This window comes from Phaseolus vulgaris, chromosome 4 (assembly GCF_000499845.2).
Source record: "Phaseolus vulgaris cultivar G19833 chromosome 4, P. vulgaris v2.0, whole genome shotgun sequence".
Classification (NCBI taxonomy): Eukaryota; Viridiplantae; Streptophyta; class Magnoliopsida; order Fabales; family Fabaceae; genus Phaseolus; species Phaseolus vulgaris.
The window spans coordinates 1,202,282-1,222,960 of NC_023756.2; the positions used below are offsets into that span (position 1 = coordinate 1,202,282).

General features: G+C 34.8%; 1 protein-coding gene, 1 long non-coding RNA gene and 1 pseudogene across 2 annotated transcripts; all 3 read right to left on the reverse strand.

Annotated features, from left to right (window-relative positions):
- The window catches only part of LOC137836710 (putative disease resistance RPP13-like protein 1), a 104,756-nt pseudogene extending 99,193 nt beyond the window's left edge, over positions 1 to 5,563 (reverse strand).
- On the reverse strand, positions 1,199 to 15,194 carry LOC137836724 (uncharacterized). Its single transcript, XR_011085340.1, has 2 exons — positions 15,059 to 15,194; positions 1,199 to 1,488 (listed from the first exon to the last, which is right to left on the reverse strand). It is a non-coding gene; the product is annotated as an uncharacterized lncRNA (long non-coding RNA).
- LOC137836550 (protein RST1-like) lies at positions 6,401 to 9,962 on the reverse strand. The gene is made up of 6 exons (XM_068645219.1): positions 9,777 to 9,962; positions 9,580 to 9,657; positions 9,179 to 9,361; positions 7,890 to 8,804; positions 7,495 to 7,791; positions 6,401 to 6,821 (listed from the first exon to the last, which is right to left on the reverse strand). The coding sequence occupies exons 1-6, from the start codon at positions 9,900 to 9,902 to the stop codon at positions 6,687 to 6,689; spliced, it is 1,734 nt and encodes a 577-aa protein (XP_068501320.1). The 5' UTR covers positions 9,903 to 9,962; the 3' UTR covers positions 6,401 to 6,686.
- Positions 15,195 to 20,679: the final 5,485 nt, after the last annotated feature.

Here is a 20,679-nt window from a genome sequence, read left to right on the forward strand (position 1 = left end):
AATTTCTGAAAAAATCTCCCGAAATAGTTTTTTCTTGAAATTCCACGTAAGAATCTGCACTAAATTTGGGACAAAACGCGAAAAATTTCTGGTCAAACAGATGAGTATTCACCCACGAAAAAAATCAAACAGATTAATACACAAACGAACCTTCATAATTTTTAATTGTGTTTAAAAAATTTATTGCCAATCTTGTGGGACGAATCCTACGAAGGTTCGTTTCTTTGTGAAACTGTTTTATTTTTTTTTCTAATTGAATTCTCATCTGTTTATGCTGAAATTTATTGCGTTTGGTCCCAAATTTTGTTGGGATTCTTACACAGAATTTCAATGAGAAACTGTTTCGGGAAAAAAATTCTGAAATTTCTTGCACTCCAAAACTATCCTCTTTCTAGATTTGTGAAATTTTTCCCTAATTTCTGCAATTTTATTTTGAGTTCATATTACGTTGACCTTGTTAAGAACATTTCCCAGCATTCCTCCTCGAGGTAAAGAATAGATGTCAAATGTCAATCACACCCAAGTAATGAATAGATGTCAAATGTCAATCACACCCAAGTAATGAATAGATGTCAGATGTCACAATTTGTCTATCCTCATCAGAGGATTTATTAAATTTTCCATTGTTCGCGTTCCCGCGTTCCTGAAGGCGTCCCTCTCTTTTAAGAGAATTCGCGGCATGTTAAATCCTTGTAAAAATATTGTAGATTTTAGGTATTATATTGCAAAAAATTTAAAAAGAAAGGCTTCTCACTAAAATTTTCCTAAAAGAGGTTAGGGTAGTTGTAAAAGAAAAATGTAATATATATTGGTTGATAAAAGTAGGATTTATTTTCTTTGTAAGTGATTTTTTTTTTCAAAAGCATGCATAAAATGAAACTTTTGAACTACACTAGAAACAAATTGAGAAACATTCATTAGAAAAAAAGAAGATTAAAAAGTATAGAAGGTCGTTAGAAAATATAAGAAAATTAAGAAAAAGATTAAATACATGTGTTTATTTATCCTAATTATTTTTTGTTTCTAAAATTGGTTTATATGTCATGATTTTTTGTCTAGTGTATGCAGTTATGTGTTCGCATGGATTTCAAAATTTCTCATAATTTAGGAAAGGAAATAATTGTGATCTGCTTTTGCTCTGCATGATGAGTGAGAGCATTGATGGACAACAAATATAATTGAAACAGTAACATACAAATAAGAAAAGTGGGTTCTATTTTATTCCTTCAAAGACAAGTTTAGAATCAGATAGACCCACTAAGAGGTTCAACAAAACAGTTTGGTTCAGAAATCCAATTTCCAATCTACAATGTTCTAAGAATTAATGTTTAAAGTATTTGCATTTCAAAACTCCATTGTTTCAATTTGCCTCTCAGATGTTGGAGTTTGCTCGGGAACTGTATAGGAACTCCACATCAGAACCCAATTTCATACTTATTTCCTCTGTATAATATCATGGTACACTGCTACACACCAACTTTGGAAGAGCTGTGGAAGAAATAAGGTAGAAAGAAACAAAAGCATAAGCACATTGTTCCATTTAAATCATTAACTTAAAAATCAAGAAAGAATGGGTGTATCCATCATAAATACATTAGCATACAAATTTTTTATAGAGCTGCATGTTTAGATTTTTCCAATTAAAGTGCAGTTCTAAAGCTTCACAATGTTAATTGCATTCACAGCTAGCTTCATATTTAGATAAAAAAAAAAGTGTTAAAATAAACAAATGTGCTGCAATGGAGTTGGACTAGCTACAGCTTGAATTGAATACACTCAGAGATTTGGAACTTTTCCCAAAATCCTATCAAACTCAGTCTTCATTGAACACCATAAGACTTATTTTAATGACTAAAAATCTTGATGAAATATACTTTTAAATTCCAATTACAAGTTCCTTAGATACAGAATGTCCTTTATGTCCACTGCAGTTTCCATTCAAAACTTCATTTTTTGGATCATTTAGTTCCAGTGATCTATTATTAAGTTTAAGTTCATTTTTTTGTCAGAAACTGTAGTAACATGAAATAAGAACACAGAATACTCTGTTCGGAATGGATGCCAAATGCCAAACCACCTTCACGATTTTCGTAGTATTCTAAAATTAGGAAAAACATTCGGTTGGAATTTAATTTCAACAGAAAAATTGAAATAATTTTGCACGAAAATAAGAGTAAAATAAAAGTAATTGATTGATGAAAAACGTAGTTGAGTTCAAGTATATCATGTGCTGCTCTTGTTTGAAAAATGGCAATTATAGGGTTACCGTTTGCAACTAAGAAAATGGTAATCGAAAAGGTACAAAGATATTGTGGAGAATTCGAACCTGTTGAAGTGCCAGACAAATTCAAATAGGTGCACGCCTAATTTTGAACTTCTCACTCATCTTATAACCAAACATGCAGTTTTTGGATGTGAGCAATCTTTCCCCAGTCTTCGCCATCTGGATTCTGACAACGTTCCTTCAGCAATGGACAACGCCATATTGAGAGAGAAGAGATGGATTTGGGGAGACCCTCCGCTGGTAAGCATTCAAGGCTGGGACATTGAAGAAGTCTGAGAGAGGAGAGGTGGCAGATACCCTTGTAGTGCATCTTTTTAAGATTACGGCAATTAAAAATATATAGATTCATGAGATGATTATGAGCGTAGCGTACTCCTGTGAAATTCTTTCTATATGGTGGCAGCCTATCAGTTTAAGAGAACGGAGCTTTGGAAAGAAATGTAGTGGAAAGATTGTAAGAGAGTCGGTGCCTCCATCAGTATGCGATGTGTCCATACTGTTTCCGCTAATTCTGAGCTCATCACTAACAACTACTTTCGTACCTTTCAGTTTCGGACATTTATACACATAAAGCTCTTCAAGACGTGGAAAAGAAGTAGTTTTACACTCCCATTCTTCCCATTCCTTCATATTGGAGAATGTCAGCTTCTCCAAGGATGCAAACGAAGAGTTGCTCCCATAAAATTCATCACCAACGCTCACTATTCCATCAAGCCTTTCAATCATAAGGGTCTTCAGTGATGACAAAAGTCCAAGGGGAGGCAAACATAGGCAGTATTTACAGTTCCCCAACTTTAAGATCACCATATTTGAATTATCGAATTCCCAACTTGGGAATTCTCTACCATTGTAGTTCCTGATTGACAATTTCTTCAAGTGATTGGAAGGTTGTAGATTCTGAAGTACTTCCTTTTCTTTCTTTGGATCATCAGGGACGTGGTTCCACTTCCAATTTAATTCTAGCTTCACAAGACGTTTATCTTTCAAATTTGCTTTTAATGCATCCAAAGGATTCCCAATATTCTGCACGTCAATGATTGATAGCCTTCCATGAAGATTGAGTCCTCCCAATCCGCCCAGTTGCTTAGTACTTAGCTCACTATTTTTATCCACCAAAAACGTACTTAGTACTTGAAGATTCTTCAATTCTCCAAAATGCATTGGCATCTTTCTCACTATTGTAACTTTAAATTCCAGGCAACGCAATTTGGTAAGCTTATGCAAATTTATGGGCAATTCCTCCAACTCGTAACAATTGTTCAACTTCAGAATTAGTAAGTTATAAAGCAAACATATCGAGTCAGGTAGCTTTTGTATCCCAGTACGCGAAAGATCTAACGAATGGAGATGTTTAAGATCACCTACAGAATCTGGGACCTCTCTAAGTTCTAAACAACCATGAAAAGATAACACGCGTATAAACTTAATTTTGGAAAACAAATCATGTATCGAAATCTTGAAATGCCACCAAGCTCTCGTTTCTGAGATAGGAAGAAATGAACGAAGTCTTTTACCATCAGTTAAACTCTCAAAACCATCAAAACTTTTGACGTCACAAAATTCAAATGAAAAATGACGGGTTGTTTTCGGTATACATCGGCCTTTATCAAATTTCAACCTGAAACAGAAATCCGCACAGACATATTTTGCCAAATCATTCAGAAGGTCATGCATGACGAAACACCCTACGACGCTTGATTGGTTAAAAAAACACCTTGACAGTAGATCATTGAAGTACTCTTCACCAATTTCTTCTGGATCTCTAATATGTTGTGGACTCAGTAGAAAATTTTGGGCCATCCACAAAAAAATTAACTCCTCCTTCACAAACTCATAATCTTTGGGGAATAAGGCACAATAAGCAAAACACCTTTTAAGATGAGAAGGAAGATGGCGATAGCTCAAAAATAACGCAGGAATAATTTCACTGTGTTCTTTGGGTAACTCCCATATGTCACTTTCCATTATGTTCTTCCAATCTGAAACGGATGACTTTGTGCTCAAAAGACATCCAATTGTTTTGAGAGCTAGAGGTAATCCCTTGCACTTCTCAACTATTCTTCTACCAACCGTCATTAACTCATCATTCAATTCAAGATCACCATCTTTTAATGCATGATTTTCAAAAACTCTCCAGCATTCATCCTCTCCTAATTGCTTTAGAAGATGCACTTCAGACCTCATGCTAGAAGCAACTTTCTCACTGCGAGCTGTGACAAGAATTTTACTTCCTGGAGCCCCATAGCTAAGAGGAGTTCGCACAGCTTCCCATTCTGTTGGTCTTTCGTTCCAAACATCATCCAAAACAAGAAGAAACTTCTTTCCTGACAATTTTTCTTTCAGGTTTTTGTGAACCATTTCTAGGTTTCCACTATTATCTTTTTGATTTGTGATTGCCTCAAGAATTGTTCTTGTCACGGTCAAAACATGAAAATGATCAGAAACACAGACCCATGCTTTGATATCAAATTTTGCATCCTCGATCTTTGGGTCACTGTACACATGTTGGGCGAGTGTAGTCTTACCCAAGCCACCCATGCCCACAATGGAAAGTATTGATGGGTGGTTAGGATTGTCGATTTCAGATGTGAGCCAATTAATGATTATATCTTTGTCAGCATCTCTGCCGTAAATAACACTTTCAACCACCAAAGAAGATGATGGCAATTTCTGTGGCACGTTACTACCTGATCCATCACCAGAATAAGTACCCTCCTTCAAACCAAGAGCACCCTTTTGGTTTGCAAGATATTCTAGTTTCTCCAGGACTTCTTTCATCCCAAATTCAATTTTCTTATTAAATGAAGTGAAAATAGAGTTGAAGATATTTGATACCTTGTAAGTACAGGTTTGAGGTTTGGATTGAGCTTTGACTTGGCATCTGGTGAGTTCATAGTCTATTTCACCCAACAGATCCTCTGCATCAAAGACAGCCTCTTTGACAGCAACAAGCCATGCTTTGACGTGTGGATCTGTGAGCTGCTTTAGTTCAGCATCATCAGCGAGAGCATTTATGGAATGCAGCTTGATGTTCAAATTGGCGAGCAGTTTCTCATCAAGTTTTCTTCTACGAAAGAAGTCTAGAAGTTGAGGAGAAGCGAGCCTGTCGAATGCAACCTGAAGAAAGGCGGAAAGAAGAGCACCACCAACAAGTTCTGCTGCCATCGTAGGAAGGAGTTGGAAATGAAGTGAATGGAAGTGTGTGATTTGAAATGGACAGTGATTAAGTGCAAGGAATCTTTCTCTTTGATGGCTGCTCAACCAAGACCTTTTTTAAGTCTTCCCATCAATGGTTTCTGATACAAAAAAATATTCACAGCTGTAATCCATGAATGAATGTCTCACAATAAGATGCAATAAACAAATATGCCTCGTAAACTTTAATTGCTTTCATATTCTCTAACTTCAGATATATTATAATTAAGCATATCTATTTTATGTACTAATTCTCATCCTTTCTTTATTCACTTAATTGCGTATCTCATGATTTGTAACGTATGAGGTGTTTTTTAGAACTTGTGTATATAGGGACAGAATGAAATAAGATGGTGGGATACTTAAAGGGTCTTATAAAGCTAGATATTTATTCTTAAATAAATAGGAAATGTTTTTTTAGTGGAAACAAAAACATTTTGCATTTTGACAAATTTTGGGAAGAAGTTACTATAAAAATGTTGAAGAATATTTTTAAAAGTTTGGCATAATCGTCTTGGTCATGCTACTATAATACTGTGACGACTAGAATAATGAAACTGGTGCAAAATTCCATGTATTAGATGCTCTATTTTTTTAAGATTCTATTGTTGCTAAATATCATCAATTGCTTTTTCATGATGATGAAGATGCCAAGGAACCTTGTCACTGTTGTTGAAACCTGCTTCTGTGATGAAGTCAAAATTTGTGTTCTGATACATGTGTTACCATCCTGAAAGGCTTGTTTTTTATGTTCTTCAATATAAAATTTTAGCACGTTAAAAATTAGCACCTGCATTGGACATTTTATTATTATTTTATATATTTTACTAATTTATTAAATGTTTACATATATATATATATATATACTCCAGGTCTGTATAATGCATGAATGGAGTTAGCTAGACCCAGCAACAGTCCCAATATCTTCTTCCAAGTCTTCATACATACTTTAGCACTTATGTTTTAAGATCCCACTGGAAAGCATGAACATAAACTGTCTATAACTAGGCATTCCAATGGAAGCATTCACTCAACTTTGGAATCAAGGGTTTGGAACACAATAATTTTTCTTGTGTAATCTAATCGAAATGCATTACATATTTCCGTGAACAACCCCAAGGTTAGAACTATAGTACATAAGGGTTGTGTAAGAAGAACACAAAATGCATTACATGGTGTTGCGTGTAGCATGGTGATGGTGAGGGTGTTATTTTGAGTATGCAACAACTTTGACCTCATACCTCATACAACGCCTAATAATTGAGCCCCAATCCAAGCTTGGCAACCTGGGAGCTCTAGAAAGACACCTTAATACAGCAATGACTGTGTCAACAGTTCCGGACTGAATTTGGATGACAAAATAAGAGAAAAATGAGAAGTACTAACAAAAAAACATATCATAAAACTATTGTAATAGAAAATATAGATGTACAACGGAAGTTTATCATATACACCCATGCCAAAATCAAAGAAAAAAATAATTAAATAGGAGAAGCAGAAGTAGTTACTGTGTTGAATTCAGTTTACGCAATGGCACAAAACATGTAAGAAATAATGCAATGATGAATATCATCGAATAACCAAGATCAACAAAAAACCAAGATGATTTTATAGTTTAAGCCAGTAATTAAAAAGGGTACACGAAAAAGTGTAATATTAAATTCATTCACAAGACTTCTAAAAAAACACTTAAGTTCAAATCCCAACAACTAGCTTCCAGTGGACACTTCAAATTTATATATAATCATGACTAAATGATTTATGGATTTTAAGCTACTTTTGTAGTTAGTTTGATTTTCAACTCCCAAACGTGATAAGAAAATCTGTTTAGATAATTCTAAAAAGAAAAATTAAGCATCAACTTAGACATTAAATGCAAAGGATCACACCTTCTATCGGACAAAGAAAGGAGAATAAACAGAAAAAAAGAGTGACAGATGGGAAGGAAAGTAGTCCAATGCAAGCAAGAAAATGAATAAATATATATAAAAATTTATACAAAATAAAACATTTACCTCAGTGTATTTGAAATCCATAAGCCACAAACTAAGCTTCAAAACAACACTGTCCTCAGAAAAACTATGGGAAACAGATTTTGAACTAGTTTCAGCTACACTGCTATCACTATCAACCCCCAAAAGTTCCCTGGACCATAAATGATGTCGAAGGAAGGCAAGCACCCAGGAAGCAAACTGTTGTAGCTGCTGAGTATCAGAATTCTGTGCCACAAGAAACAACTCTTGCACCAATGATGTCAAATATGGTTCAAAATCAGAACTTGATAGGGGAGGGCCCATTACAGAGGAAGACTCCTGTTTTTTAAATAGTAAGATATTTAAATATGAAGCAAGAAAAAAATAAATAATACGATGAGATAGCTGGTAGCAATTTTATCAAAAAGGTAAATTACCTTCTGATAATCAGATTGCCTAGTGTACTTTGGAAAATTCATATTGACCAAAATTTCTGCACCTGCTCCAATAGCATTAACAACTCCTAGCATGCCACCAAGATGAACAAGAGAAGGGAAAGCATTCAAGTAAACACCTTCCTTCAATACGTAACATTTTCTGAACAGTTCCAGTAAACATTTAACCTGTTCAGCCTCAAAAGAGTAAACACCTTCCTTCAATATACAAGAAAGTACAGTCCCTGCTCCAGCACATGATGCCATCAACATACTATGGTGCAAAATGCCAGACTTTTTCACAGAAATTAACTCGGAAATCAACTCTTTATAGGCAATCACAATGTGGTCCAACTCAGCATCATCCATCAATTCCATTCTCTGGCAAAAAGCTACTATAGTGGGAAGTGCTATACAGGATCCTAGTGCTAAAACAATTTCAGATTCTTTCCCTAGGAAAGTTTTTATTTCAACTACTGAATGCACATATGGAAGCCATGATATTACCAAGTTCTTTATCTTAATAACTGTCTCCAACTCTCCAGCTCTGTATATTGCACTAATGGAGTTAGCTAGACCAAGAACAAGTCCAGCAACACCCCAGATATCTTCTTCCAAGTCTTCAGTGCTGTCAGATATATGTTCATATGCTTTACCACTTATGTCATATGAACCCAGTGGAAAGCAAGAACATAGACTGTGTAAAACATCAGAAGAACATTGAGTTCTCTGTTGTATCATTGTAGCTAAGGCAGTAATAATTCTTCCTAGCAATTCAGATTCTGGAATCTTCTCTGTTTCTTTCATCACAGTAGAGGTAACAGAAGTTTCAACCCTGGTAAGAAGATCTTGGCAAGAAAAACCCAATCCAACACCACATGCTCCTTTTACAAGGGAACTTCTGCCATCAAAAAGAAGCTGGAAGTTCATACAATCACTTAAATGCAATGCCAGAAAATCTTATCAACAAGTTTCTCTCAAGAGTGAACCAAATTGAAAAAAAATAATAAAAATTGACAGGATAATCCATTTAAAACTCTGACTTTAGCCTTCATGTGTGTAATAGCATTCTTACAACCTCTTAATATAATCCCATAAGTGTATAGAACCTCCAAAAAGCTTTTGATTCATAAAATCTAAGCGAAAAAGGTGAACTTATGAAAAGTTCCATAAACACTTGTGATTAATCTAAAATGTCAAGAGAAATTCATAAAAAATGTTATAGCTTTTTTGATATTCAAACTTACTTTCATCGGCACTTAATTTTAATTAAAAATAGAGAACAAGAATACCTCAAGAAGTCCGGTGATGTTATGATATCTCTGTTTATGATCTGTTACATGAAGGCAACTAGAGATTAATCCTAGAGAAATTGCAGCAGACCATTGGCGGTGTTCTTGTTCATGTTGGAGCAACCATTCCAAAAGAAACTTTGAAGCAGCAGATTTAACTGTGTGAACAGAAGGAGGCAAAACCTGACAATAGAAAGGCCAAAGTTAGTTGCAAGCAAATGTTATTATGCTAATTACACAAGATACATTACTAACTAGATTATTAGAGAGCTGACTCACTACATGTTCAATAATCTTGAAAACAGTGTATATGTTAAGATGCCAACATGTGGCACAGAGGATAATTAAGCAGAATCTTTAAAGATTTTAAATGAGTGCATAACCATAGAAAACCTTCTCACCACACAAAGTGCTCCGATAGCCAGTGCAATATTTTCAGCAGCTCTAGGTATAGCCTCATCTGCTATAGCCATCATACTCTGCACAAAAAGCATGTAAAAAAACCTAAATCAGACATGACAAACTTGTGCATTCAATACAAATAACTGATAAATGGGTAAAAAAAGATGGTTTGTAATGACAAAAGACCAATCTTGACCTTCAAAATGTCACTAGCAGCTTTAGAAGTTTTATCTAGGACACTCAATTGTGCCTTAGCATCATATGACAGTGTGTAAGCCTTCATCCAACGTCGCACAAAGCCTTTCCATGACTGCAGTGCCATCAGCACAAGCAAGATATTTCTTGAGAGCTGAAGAGAAGCAGCTACTTCCACTAGAGCAATTTCATCCCAGTATGTACATCTCTTAACCTCTGAATACTTATAATATAAGATCAAAAGTTCATTCAAATCTAATCAGAATATGTTTAACTGCCAATATCTTACTTTGGATGCTTGATGTTCATTCACATCTTTAGGAGTGAAAGAAAAACATATTAAAGCGGCACCAGGTAATTCTCTAGTTTCCTTTATCTTTCCTGTAAATAGATGCTTAACATCAAGGCGTAAGCAAATAACACAAGAAAATCATTATATTAAACCAGACAGAGTCTGATAAGAGCTATTGGTAACAAAAGACTTGATTTAAGCATTTCATTTTATTTTTTCAACCATCATATCTAAATTTCTTCTTGCAAGAATTCTTGGGAAAAGAACACAATGGAAAGCTGATACCACCACCATGTTGGAACAAGGCACTTAATTGTGATTGAAAGCTAACGTGAATTTATTAGTTGAAAACAGAGCATTACAGCAACAATGTAATCTCAAGGAAAAATCAATCTCTCACACACATCTTTAGTTCTGTTTACAACCTCTATTGTATAGGCAAAACTAATCTAACTAACTCTAACTACTTCTTACTGTCAATGCCATAACAGCATGGTGTTAGTTACAAGGCTAACAGAAAACTATGCTTCACAACCATGATAACTTGCACTACAACAACACACCTCCTAGTACAAGTTATCCAAGCTTTCCATTCCCATAAGCTTCTTCAATTCCTCAAACCTCACTCTCTTGAGAGGTTTGGTCAGTATGTCAGCCAACTGAACCTCGGTTCTACAATGTTCCACATCAAGCTTGTCTTCATTCACTTGTTCTCTAAGAAAATGATACCTCCTCTCAATGTGCTTGCTCCTGCCATGACTAACAGGGTGTTTTGCAAGATCAATTGCAGACCTGTTATCAATCAGCAGCTTCACCTTGGTACTGTCACAAGTCCTCATTTCTTCCAATAGCATTTTAATCCACATAGCTTGACAAGCAGCATATGATGCAGCTACATACTCTGCCTCACATGATGACAAAGCTACCACATCCTGTTTCTTTGAGCTCCAGCATATCAATGCCTTCCCAATCATGAACAAATACCCAGCAGTACTCTTCTTATCATCCACATCACCTCCCCAGTCAGAATCTGAATACCCCAAAACTTCAATTTTCTTCAAATTGTTTTCACTTGGCATCAACACACCATGATCAGTAGTTCCTTTTATAAACCTCAAAATTCTCTTGACTGCAAGCAAGTGGCATGACCTTGGCTGTTCCATGAATCTGCTCAATAACCCAACACTATGACTGATATCAGGTCTAGTGTTGCACAAGTATCTCAGTGAACCAATGATCTGTTTGTACAGTGTAGCATCTACAAGCTCCCCTGGTGATTCTCTGCTCAGTTTCAAACCAGTCTCCATAGGTGTAATATCTGGATTGCAGTTTGCCATTTTGAACCTCTTCAAAATGTCTTCAGCATACTTCTTTTGATGAAGAAAGACCCCTCTGTCAGTGAATTTAAATTCCATCCCTAGAAAATATGACAAATTTCCTATATCACTCATCTCAAATTCCTTCATCAGCATTGACTTGAACTTCATATTTTCTTGCTCATTTGCACCTGTGGTCAGTAGATCATCCACATAAAGACATAGGATTATATGATCAGACTTACTAGAGCCCTTCACATATACTCCATGTTCTGAAACACACTTAGTGCATCCTGCCTTCATCAGAAAACTATCAATCCTCTTATTCCAAGCTCTTGGAGCTTGTTTCAGCCCATACAGTGCCTTCTTGAGCCTATACACCTTGCTCTCTTGACCCTTAACTTCAAAACCTGGTGGCTGCTTCACATAGACTTCCTCTTCTAATGGACCATTCAAAAATGCAGATTTTACATCCAGTTGATGCAAATTCCATCCATACTGTGTTGCTATTGCTACCAAGATCCTGACAGTTTCTAGTCTAGCTACTGGTGCATATACCTCATTAAAGTCAATACCTGCCCTCTGCAGAAACCCCTTTGCTACCAACCTTGCCTTATACTTTGCAATCTCACCATTTGGCCTCAGCTTCAGCTTGTAAACCCACTTTACATCAATTGCCTTCTTCTCAGTTTGTGACACAAGTACCCAAGTCTTATTCTTCTCAATAGCTGCCAATTCCTCTTTCATAGCATCTAGCCAATTTGAATCTCTCATTGCTAATTCGAGATTTATTGGTTCTGATTCAGCTAACATGTTTTCCTCAAGTAATTCACCTTCTTGGCCTATTGCTTGATCAGGAAACACATCATAATCTGTCAATCTCACTGAAGGTACCCTTGTTCTAGTTGATCTTCTGACCACTGGTTGTTCAGGTCCAGTTTCAGTACCAACCCTGATAGGATTCTCTTCAGCATCACAGTCATCAAGAGTGGCTCTCACTGTAGGTGGTACAATTTCTCTCTGTGTTGAATTTTCATTCCAGCACCAGCCTCTTGCCTCATCAAATTGTACATCCCTACTCTTGACCATCTTGTGATCTGTTGGTGAATACAATTTGTAAGCACCAGTTGAGTGATAACCAACGAACACCATTGTTTGACTTCTATCATCCAACTTTTTCCTCAATTGTTCTGGTACATGTCTATAGCACAGTGAGCCAAACACCCTAAAGTGACTAACACTTGGCTTCTCACCAGTCCATGCTTCATAAGGTGTCACACCTTGCAGCTTCTTTGTAGGACTTCTATTCAGAATGTACACTGCAGTAGCAGCAGCTTCTGCCCAGAACCTCTTTGGCATTCCTTTTCCATTGAGCATACTTCTAGCCATATTCATTATGCTCCTATTCTTCCTCTCAGCAATGCCATTATGTTGTGGTGTGTATGGAGCTACAATCTCATGAATTATGCCCTCATTCTCACAGAATTTGGCAAATTCCAGGGAAGTGTATTCACCTCCAACATCAGATCTCAATTTCTTAATGCTACAACCACTGTCCTTCTCAACAAGTAGCTTAAATTTCTTGAACTGTGGGAAGGTGTCACTCTTTTTCTCAATCATATATATCCACACATGTCTAGTGTACTCATCAATGAAAGTGAGAAAATAGTGATTACCTCCAATAGATTGAGCCTCCATAGGACCACACAAATCAGAATGTACAACTTGCAATTTCTGTGATGATTTCATGGGTAAATCATGCTTGAATGCCTTTCTTGCAGACTTAGCAATGCAGCATTCTTTGCAAAGTTGTCTTGGAACCTGAATTTTAGGAAGACCAGTCACCATACCCTTTGCATTCAACATGCTCAGGTTCCTAAAATTCAAATGGCCATATCTATGATGCCATGTCCAATTCTGATCATCAGCAACAGTGGTAACAAAACATTTGTGATCAATCATGTTAATGCACACTTTGAAGGTTTTGTTGCTTGACAGTGGAGCTTTAAGAACCAATCTCTCTTTTGAATCAAACAGCTTCATTTCTTTATCCACCATCTTCACTGTATAATTCTTCTCAAGTAATTGACCAACACTAATCAAGTTACTCCTCATGCGTGGCACATACAACACATCTGTGATGATAGCCTCTTTGCCATCCTTCCTCTTTACCATGATGCTTCCAATGCCCTCAGAATTCACTTGACTATTGTCTGCAAATCTGATTCCTCTAGAACTAGATTCATCTAGATCTACAAACCAACCTCTGTTTCCAGTCATGTGGTTGCTGCAACCTGTGTCTAGGTACCACACATTTGATGTGTCATCATCCAATTGTGTTGTAGCCATCAACATTGCATCATCTGAGTCACTTTCTGCCAGCTGGGCCTCATCTTTCCCTTGATTGTTTGATCCTCTACTTGGACAATCTCTTGCATAATGTGATCAAAATTTGCAGTTAGGGCCCTCAACACCTTCTCAATCTTCTGCAAATCAGTGACCTTTTCACCACATGTTTTCATCTGATTGGTCAAGACTACCAATCTTGAAAAGAATTCTGATATGGCTTCACCTTCTTTCATATTCAACACCTCATACTGCTTCCTCAAAGCCTGTAACTTCACCTTCTTTAACTTTTCATCACCTCCATAGAGCCTTTTTAGAGTCGCCCATGCTCCCTTCACCGTTTCTTCCTCAATGATCTTCTCAAAGACATTACCATCAACGCATTGATGTATGATGAACAAAGCCTTTCCATCTTTCTTCTTCATATCATGATGCAAGGTTCTTGCAGCCTCATTGGTATCTGCTGCCAATTCTGCAACTCCATCATTCACAATTTCAAGCACATCTTGAAATCTGAATATGACCTTCATCTGCGCACACCACCGATCATAATTCTCGCCTTTGAACACCGGAAGATTCGCTGGAAATTGGGAACTCGTCGTACCTTGATTTGCCATTGCGGAAATTGGATCTTAACCAATGCTCTTGATACCAGTTTGTTGGAACAAGGCACTTAATTGTGATTGAAAGCTAACGTGAATTTATTAGTTGAAAACAGAGCATTACAGCAACAATGTAATCTCAAGGAAAAATCAATCTCTCACACACATCTTTAGTTCTATTTACAACCTCTATTGTATAGGCAAAACTAATCTAACTAACTCTAACTACTTCTTACTGTCAATGCCATAACAGCATGGTGTTAGTTACAAGGCTAACAGAAAACTATGCTTCACAACCATGATAACTTGCACTACAACAACACACCATACCTGAAGAGAATATAACCTGTGGAAATACATTCATCAATTTTTCAATCTTGCTTCCTGTAACTCTTTTTTCCTTGACTAGTCTTCGGCGATTTCTAAGGCAAATGGATATAAAAAAATAAGAAATGCAATCATACTAACATTACACCATCCTATATAAGTAAATTGTAGAATGCAGTAGTTACATGTGCTCATATGTTATTATCTTCATATGAAAATCCTCCATAGCCTTGAGAACGTTGGGGTTTGTTTCAGAAAAGAACAACTCCAAAATCATTTTCTTGAAATCTGGAATACTATTTTCAAGTTGGGATACCTGGAAAGTGACAGCAAAACAATATTAAAGGAACAAGATATTGAACAATATTAAAGGAACAAAGATATTGTGGAGAATAGGAACCTGTTGAAGTGGCAGACAAATTGAAATAGGTGCACGCCTAATTTTGAACTTCTGACTCATCTTATCACCAAACACCCAGTTTTTGGATGTGAGCAATCTTTCCCCAATCTTCGCCATCTGGATTCCGACAACGCTCACATTCCTGGACCAAGTTGTTTTTCTTCTTATTAGGTGGTTATATATGTTGATTGCCATTCCTTTCTACATAAGAAGCAATTTTTGATTTTGCAATATGTAAATGTTATAGCAAGGTTAGTTTCCGGGACTTATGTAATATGTTCAGTGAATGATTTAGTTGGGGTATCCCTATTTTCTGTGCAAATGTATGTTTGGGTGTGGAATTGTTTTTTGCCTAAGTGCATTAGGCTGAGGGCTTGCAACTGATCTTTTTATGTATGAGTTGATGTACTCTGATGCTATCATTTATTTATCTAATCTGCTGTTTCTACAAGGACTCAAAGAACTCTAGCAGCTATTCTACATTATGCCAAGTGTTGGGACAAAACATTTCAGTTTTTTTTAAGAAAATTTTGTTATTATTATTCTATATCATATTATTGCCCATATGATATAAATTTTTATACCTATAAATTAATTATCGGTTATATTATCCCTATTATAGTAAATCTAGTAGCAGTGATGTTGGCATTGATGACAACAATGAAGACATTGTCTATGGTAGTACTTGATGTGGATAATAGAGGTAATAATAATAGGGATGTTGATAATAGAGGTAATAATAACAGTATCAATGAGGATGGTGGTGGAGACTGTGGTGATGTTGCTTGATGAAGTGGTGGTAGTAGTAGTGTCATGAATGGTGGTAGACATGCAGACAATAATAAGTGGTGGTGATAATTGTAGAAGTGATTGTATTGGGAATAATGATGGTTGTGGTTAGGAATCATAAACTCTACTCAAACCTTAGGGAATACATGCTTATTTTAGAATGAGTGCAAGTATGTGTATTATAATACTCAACTTGTTTTCTCTCATAATTTATATTTATATTATATATGAACACTATAATAAATAAATTATGTAAATAATTTTTTTTAATTTAAATCTTAAAATGATTATATTAGATGACTATGATTGAAATATGTTTACTTATGACTTAGAATATTATCCTTGAATACTGGATATGACATTTGAGTGATTTCACGGAAGAATTACAATTATTTATTATTTAATTTCTAAATTAAGAAAAAAAAAATCACGTTCACATTTATCTTTATGTATAATATAATATTTTATTTACGAGTATTTGATAATTTTTTACATTTTTGTGAGTTTTTATGTATGTATCATTGGAGCTGTATCAAAAGGGGAGCTTCGTCCTGCACCTCCATGTGCCACCTCCATAAGTTTTTTTATTCTAAAAATATCCTTCTCTAATATTTTGGATTATGTAGTCCGGAAGTTTTTTGTGATTAGTTTCTGGATTACATAATCCAGAAGTCTTTTTTTATACATGAGATTAACTTTTGGAAATGTTTTTTTGGATTGAGATTAGTTTTCAGATTATGTAATCCAGAAGTCTTTTTTCAAATGTGTGATTTTTTTAGCTTCTGGATTATGTAATCTGAAAGCATTTTTTTTTCAAATGCTTGATTAGCTTACTGAAAGTCTTTTTTGGATTGAGATTAGTTTCCGGATTATGTAATCTGGAAGTCTTTTTTCAAATGCGTGATTAGCTTTTGGATTACACAATTCATAAGTTTATCTCAAATCTAAAAAGGACTTATGGATTTCATAAATCTTAAAGAACATTTCCGGATTCAAAAACATCATCTGGATTATGTATGGGGTGACACATAAGGATAAAAAAGTATTTTCATATTTGGTATGAGGGTGGCACAAGAAGGTATGGAAGTGGAGGAAGAAGCAGTCCAAAAGGGGTTGGGTATTGTCCTATCAAGTTTGTTTAAAAAAAGGCTATTGCTTCTTGCATCATACGAATTGGGACCTGCACCCAATAACCGTAATGAAAATACGAGATTACCCTCCATGGTTTTAAAATTCAAATTAGGTTTTGGCTTTCCTTCTTCTCCATTCGTGTGCACTCTTCTGGTGGCTGTGATTCTCATTATTTGCACTTGTGTTTGGTCGTTCAGAATGCTTTGGTGGTTTGGTGGTTTTTGACACCCATTTCAGTTTTTTTACTTCCAGATTTTGGATTCTACAATGTATTACCAGAATTTGAACTCTGGAATAGGATTAGGAGCATGATTTTTAACTTCTTGATTTAGGAGTCTAGAATGTATTCCTAGATTATATTTTCCAGAATCCTAAATTCGAAAGTTAAAATAATTGATCTTACCTTTCTACAATGATGGAATGCATCTAAAATGGATTCCAAAAACCATTCGAAAACACGGTGAATCATCAACTACTTCTTCATGCACTTCCATACTTTCTTGGACCACCCTCTTAAATATTTATATTCTAAAAATATAATTTTTTAATGTTCTGGATTACATAATCTAGAAGTGTTTTTCTAAATTCGTAATTGGCTTATGGATTATGTAATTTGAAAGTCTTTGTGATTAGCTTCCGTATTACATAATCCAGAAGTCTTTTCTATACATGAGATTAGCTTTTGAATTATATAATCCAGAAGTATTTTTTTCAGATGTGTGATTAACTTTCAATTTACATTAATTTGAGAGTCTTTTCTAGATATGAGATTAGCTTTCAGATTATATAATTCAGAAGTCTTTTTTTTTTTCCAAATGCGTGATTAGTTTCTGGATTATATAATCTATAGGTTTATTTCAAATCCAAAAAAAACTTAAGGATTTTATAAATATAAAAAAAAGAATAAAATGGTATTTTCATATTTAGTATGGAGGAAGAAGGTATTGAAGTTGAGGAAGAAGCAGTCTTAATCATCACACACAAGTGCTAATAACCAACCAAATATAGTGGTCCACAAAACTCAACCAAGACGAAAGAAAAAATAGTGCACTCCAATGGAACTACAATGGAGGAGAAGGAAAACCAAAATCTATTTTTAATTTTAAAACCCTAGAGGGTAATTTCGTCTTACCCAGCCTACTCCATTACAAATTGATGGGTTAACTTCATTTTTTAAAAATGGTAACGTTTTAGTTTAGTTTTTTTCTTTCTCTTATAATTTTCTAATATGAAAACTAAAATCAATATGCATATAATGACTATAATATATATGTATATGTATAATAATAATAATATCAATAAATGGTAATTCTAAATATCATATAAAAAACACTAAATAATAATTAGAAATAACATTCAAATAAAATCTAAATAATTATCTCAAAAGTCAATCCAACATATTCCTTTTGAAACATAAAATCTAAATAGGAAAATACAATCCAAAATCATAAAAATATATTACTATCCAATATCAATAATTCACGTCTCTAGCCTTTCCATAATATTAGGGTTAGAGTCTTAAATGCAATAATAAAGATTATATTTTTTTTTATCCCCATATACAATAAGAATTTTTTAATTATAAAAGATTAAGTAATAAATAATTAAACTAGTGTTACCTGTTCAAAATTATGTAACTAATTTTGAGTTAAAATAAATGTCTCGATATTCTTTTGAAGGATGGAACAACGATATTTTGTTAACACGCTTACTATTATATGTTGTGGTTGGATAACAATCTGGACATGTAGAAATTACCGAAAGGTAAATTGTAAATATGAAAATAAAATTAAAAAATAAAATTATATTCTGAAAAAATATATTAACGCAGGACACTAATTATATATATACATACATTAAAATATCAAATATAAATTATATTATATTATATATATATATATGTATATATATATTTTGTAAAAGCTTTCATGTTAGACATTATTATGCAACTTGACATCTCAGTTGACATTATAAAAACATATTCACAAATAAAACTGTACTCAAATAAAAGCAATCAACCAAAATTAGCAATAAAAGGACTACAAGGAATTGATGACATTGTAGGAAAAACATGACTAGACAAAACAAGTATGAATTCTAAAATCAAAATGACTCAAACACAATGAATTTCACCAATTAAAAATAGCAAAAAAGACTTAAAATAAAGCAAAAACAGAATTACTAACACAAAAACAGAATCAAAGTGTCCAACAACTCAAAAAAAATTTTCAGCACAACCATAGCTCTAGATACCACATGATATGAGCTGGATTGACACTAAACAAGATACACAATATATAAGGAGGCTTAAGGTCATCTCAATGGAGGATAATGTCATCCAAAAGAGAAGCCAAACTCATTCAAACAATGAGTGCCATGTCAATATCACAAACACTTGGCGGAATTGAAAGGAAAGCAAGAACAAAACAAGAACACAAATAGAAAAACAATTGAAATGTGTAATTGCAAAAACTGGACAGAATTGAAAGAAGAAATGAATCTACCGATTGAAATTGAAGAAACAAGATGAAGGAAGATGAAACTTATGTGGTTGAAGCTTGGTTTGGGAAATGGACACGCCACTTGGATGATGAATGTTCCAAGATAAGTGCAGATTTGCCGCCACTTGAATGCTCCCAATGCATCACAAGATAAGACAAGGAAGAGGAGAACTAGTCTCACAATCACTCACAAATTGAGCATAGTAACTTTACTCTATTTTGAAATCTGAATTTTACAAGAGCAAGCACCTCTATTTATAGCCTTAGAGGTGCTGAAATGAAAAGCTAACCAAATTCAAATTTCCCTCTAAATCTAATTCAAATTTGGAGCCAAACTTGAGTCACATGGAAGGTGTGACCTTTTTTTTTGTATTTTGGAACCTCTTAAACTACTCCTACACCATCCCCCTAAGTCACATGGACAATGTGACTTTATTTTGTACATTCCCACTCCTATTTTAATATCCACACCTCCTACAACTATACAAGAGTGGTGATGCTCATTTATTTAATGCTTGTGCCCTTGCTCCTAGTAGTTCTTTGAGTTATGACTTGAGCTTGGGCTTTATGTTGGGCTTGGGCCTCATATTTTTAAGAAGACTACTAGGAAGAACTTCAACTATTGTTGTCCTTGACCATTCCTCTTATTGATGGCCTCTGTAATTGCTTGTTGAGAATACCTTTAGAGTATAGCATCCTTGGTCATCTTCATGTATTTTTCATTCTCATCACCTTTTGTGATTTGGTTATGGATGTGCCTCCTTACCTGAGCGCAAACAACATATGAAAGTACTTGTGTGAATTTTTTCAGCGCAATACGGACCCAGAATAAAATTGCAGAAAGTTAAGCGAAATTTCACAAGTTTTGGTAGAGGATAGCCTTTAGTTTACACAAAATTTTTGAAAAATTCTCCCGAAATAGTTTTTTTCCTAAAATTCCACATAAGAATCTCCACTGAATTTGGAACAAAACGCGACAAATTTCGGGTTAAACGGATGAGTATTCACCCACGAAAAGAATCAAACAGTTTCACACACAAACGAACCTTCCTTTCAGCCCTTGAAGTTATGAATAAAAAATTTATTGCCAATCTTGTGGGACGAATCTGGAGCTCAAGTCTCAGCCAAAACTCAATAGACATAGTGACAGACGTCTGGTAAAAATTTCAGACCAAAATACCCAAGGAGTAAGGTGTAGAA

What these genes read in the sequence shown, in the direction of transcription:
- LOC137836550 (XM_068645219.1), bottom strand. Translation starts at nt 9,902, where the DNA reads ATGGCACTGCAGTCATGGAAAGGCTTTGTGCGACGTTGGATGAAGGCT. An exon ending in CTATCGGAGCACTTTGTGTG is followed by an intron (nt 9,362 to 9,579) that starts GTGAGAAGGTTT and finishes TTCTATTGTCAG; the next exon opens with GTTTTGCCTCCTTCTGTTCA. An exon ending in ACATCACCGGACTTCTTGAG is followed by an intron (nt 8,805 to 9,178) that starts GTATTCTTGTTC and finishes ATGAACTTCCAG; the next exon opens with CTTCTTTTTGATGGCAGAAG.